The following is a 3948-nucleotide window of genomic DNA, read 5'->3' as shown; positions in this document are numbered from 1 at the left end:
CCGGTGTCTCTAGCTTCACATGTCTGAGAACAGAATCACCAATTACCAGAGTTTGACCCCCGGCGGGTGGGTCGCAGAGTGGGGAAAAATGGTTAGACACATGTTGGTGGTGTACCTGGGGCTTCTGTTTAGGACTATGCTTCCTCCTCACCGTCATCCAGCCGCCCTCTTTCCCCAGCTGCTTGGGGTCTGCCGGGAAATAGCTAGCGGGGCCTACGCTATCTTCGGCTGCACCAGCTACAGGGGCCTGGCTAGCTACGGGTGAATGAAGGGTGCGAATCAGAGTCTCCAATTCAGTAATCCTGGCCTCCAGAGCTGCAAATATGCTACATTTGTTACAGATATCATTACTGCTAAAGGAGGCCGAGGAGTAACTAAACATCTGACACAATGAGCAGGAAAGTGCAGGAGGGACAGGTGAAGTAGCCATGGTGCTAACGAGTCGGCTACGAGCTAAGCTAAGCTAGCGAAACACCAAAGACACAGTGAGCTGGTAGGCGTACACCCGCTCTGACTGCTATGCTTATAAAAACACTGACAGTGTGAGAGGTCACAGTTATCCTGATAGCAAGAACAATTCTGCAACACTATGATCCATGACCAGTGAGACCAATGCTCACTGGTCAGTGTTGAAACTGACCTCCCAGCCCATTGTTCCTTCAGTGCTGCTAGTTTCAGTCATCATGCAAATGTCCCGTTTATAAGGTTGGAAACCTGCAGTCAGCTGAGACTGAAGATGAAACGTTTCTCAAACATCCAGATGAACAGAATCAGAGACAAGTTTTATAAATCACTAACTTTGGTCCACCAGTGTAAACGAGGGGGGAAAATAGACTTTAAAAAAAAATATTTCAGCACCCCTACTGTAGTGTCTGTAACACTATTAAACTGCAGCTTTGTGTATTATATTTCTCTAGCTTTATTTTTATAGAAATGCAGAGTTTTGTTGGCCGATTCTGTTTTCCAACGTTTTTGTTAGTGTGACCAACCAGTTTGTGTTTATACTGGTTTTCTTTCTAATAACTAGAAGGAAATATGCTTATCTTTAGTGTAAGGTATTATTTTCATAGCTAAAGTAATGATTAGAATTACAACTTTGCCAAACTGCAGCAGGTTATAGATTTTTCTGCTTTCATCCGTCTTATTTTACCTCACCCAACAAAAGCAGTTGCAGCAGATTTATGTAGCAACATTTGTATCACATACCTACAAGATGCCTTAAAAGATACCTGTTTCTCTTTTTCATTCGTGTCTTTCATTTTCCTCATAACTGGATCCTTTCTCTCAGGGGCGGGGCACTCCACTGTCCTGCAGGTTTTAGATGTCCCCCTGGGACGGCACACCTGAGGCTTGGAGTTCCCCACACCTGCTTTATCTTATTGATTATTTGTGCTAGCCTGTGGCTGGCTTCAAGCTCCAGCTTTAGTTTTAGCCACTTTGCATTTTTTAGCAATTAAAATAACCATGTTCAGCTGCATGAGTATAATATCTGATTAGGTTTGTTCTTATGAACATTATCACAGTGGTTCCCCTGCATTTTACTTTGGTCTGTGCATCTTCACTCACAGTGAAGAGCTTCCACACTAAGGACATATCAGTGCGTGCACGGCTATTTGCATGGGCTGCTGTGTGGGTGCTGTGCATGCATGAAATGGATGAGCTAATAATTGGACAAGCATGATACAAGCGAGCCGGTCACCAGCCGAGAACATCGTCCGGTTCTCATCCTCGGCAGTCAGTCGGTGCATTTTCAAATTAAATATATGTTAAGTAAATTCTGTCTTTCCTGTGACTCTGTGTGACGTTTTCATGTTTGTCTGTTCTCCCCTATGCAGCACACCAATGATGGAAACAGAAAATTTCACCATCTTCATCAAAAACAGCATCCGCTTCCCGACCTTCAACTACACCAAGTATCACACACCCTTATATGTTGACATTAAGGCTCGTCTGGAACATCTGTTTGTTTGTTTAACAAGGACAAATTATTCTGTTTTCACATTATTGCTCACTTTAATGAAGAAATGTTATATTCAGGCTACTGAGTTGTGAAGAGAACGCTTTATCCCCGATAACTGTCACTCTGAATGCACTGGCACTAACACTGGAGTTGACATTTGCAAAGCATTCAATGCAAAACACTGTCAGCTCTGCATTCAAGCCAAGGATGCAAAATGAATATGAATCAGTGTTGATATAACTGCACAGTACCGCCAATTTAAAGGGAAAATTAAGGACTGTGAATAGATGGAGAGATCAGTTTCACTGAGCAGGAAAGGGTTCTGCTGTTTTTGCAGGGATGAAACCCCAACAGGTGACATTAATTAGCTAGCATTAGCATCTGTGTAATTCACTGTTTCACTCATGCTTCAATGTAAAGTGTAATGTTAGCCAAGCACCAGACTGAGCAACGGCAGCCTGCTCTGACAGGATGAGACACACTGGCTAATTCAGTTGAAAGCTGTTATGTCGTTATCACAGAGAAGTGTGTGCTACAGGAGGAGTCTCCATCTTTTTGCATACTTGTCACGTCTCAGATCATCAGACACATTTTATATTAGCCAAAGATAACTTGTGTGAATACAAAATGAGGTTTTTAATGATTGTTTCTTTTATAAATGTAACAAAACCGTTCAAAACTGGCCTGTGTGGAGAAAATCGCCCACTAAACCTAATAACTGGTTTTGCTACGTTGGCAGCAAGACTTGGAATGAAGAGTTTGTGATAACTGGTCACACTAAAGCATCTCAATCTGGCAGAAGTCGGGAATTTGACTGGGTGTTCAGAGAATGACTTCCTGGTGTGTTTTGGATGTCCTGCTTGCACCGAGTGCACAGCTTGTTGGCTGAATAGTCTGCTTCAGGACTTTTTGGTAGTGACCAGACCATCACACCACCATCACCACTATGTTTGATGTGTATTTTACAAAATGCACATCATACCAAACCTTTAATGGGATGCAAACCTTCCAAAAGAAATACAATCTTTGCACCACCCCTTGAAAATTGCTTTGTAACCCTTTCCACACTGACAGATATCAATGACTTTGATTCTGAGCTGTTTCTTTAGGTACTGGCATGCTGCTGTTTGAGAACTCTTAGGCTACTTCACTTTGTCAGACAGGTAATCAGGTAATTTCTTGAATCAACAGTTCTGGCTTTAATCAGATTTGAGTCGAACAAAGTGAACTCTGCTTTCCAAAAGAAGCGGTTAACCACAGTAGTACATAATCGAACAACATTTATCCTCCGATTAATAAAATCATGACTTAAATAACACATTTTGTATTCAGTCAAGTTATGTTTGTCTAATATTACATTTTTTGATGATCCGAAACATGCAAGTGTGACAAATATGAAGCAACTTGAAAATAAGAAAGGGGGCAAATACTTTTTCATGTCACTGTATCTGTTCAGAGTTAAGCCACAATTATACTTTTGTAAAAGTCAATCTGAAAATGGCACAATTATAGTTCAGAGACGCTTTGGCATGTGGCCATTATGCACAGCTGTAGCATGTACTTTTTGGTGATCATTTGGTGACATTACTGAAGTCATTTGCAAACCACAACATGCAGTAATATTTTAGACATTTTCATTTAAGACAAAGGACTTTGTACCAGGCCAACTGAGAGGAAATGTACTTGTCCAAAAGGCAGGTGCCACAAAAGTTAGTGTCGAGCCCAGAAATGATTAAATCTTACTGTTAGAATGATTGTCATATTTAAGGCTGACATATTGATGTGTTTGTTGGCAGAGGGAACTTCCTTCCTAACATCACGAAAAAATATATCAGTGAGTGTAACTTTGACATGGTCAACAACACCTACTGCCCGATCTTCAGAGTGGGAGATGTCGTCCGCTACGCCCAGCAGAACTTCACTAATCTGGCAGAACATGTACAGACCAAGCCTGTGTGTGTGTGTGTGTGTGTGTGTGTGTGTGTGTG

The 3948-nt window shown here is 41.7% G+C and overlaps 1 protein-coding gene across 1 annotated transcript in view; it reads left to right on the top strand.

Annotated features, from left to right (window-relative positions):
- Positions 1–88: 88 nt before the first annotated feature.
- Positions 89–3948, top strand: part of LOC102209833 (P2X purinoceptor 3-like) — a gene marked incomplete at its 3' end in the record, with an annotated part of 12939 nt that continues 9079 nt past the window's right edge. Inside the window, exons 1-3 of the mRNA XM_005754808.1 lie at positions 89–261; positions 1836–1913; positions 3757–3915. Coding sequence (XP_005754865.1) covers positions 89–261; positions 1836–1913; positions 3757–3915 — 410 coding nt within the window. The remainder of the gene's footprint in view (positions 262–1835; positions 1914–3756; positions 3916–3948) is intronic.

Source organism: Pundamilia nyererei, unplaced genomic scaffold (genome assembly GCF_000239375.1).
Source record: "Pundamilia nyererei isolate P.nyererei 1_Seehausen unplaced genomic scaffold, PunNye1.0 scaffold00669, whole genome shotgun sequence".
Classification (NCBI taxonomy): domain Eukaryota; kingdom Metazoa; phylum Chordata; class Actinopteri; order Cichliformes; family Cichlidae; genus Pundamilia; species Pundamilia nyererei.
This window is presented reverse-complemented; position numbering and strand designations above follow the sequence as displayed.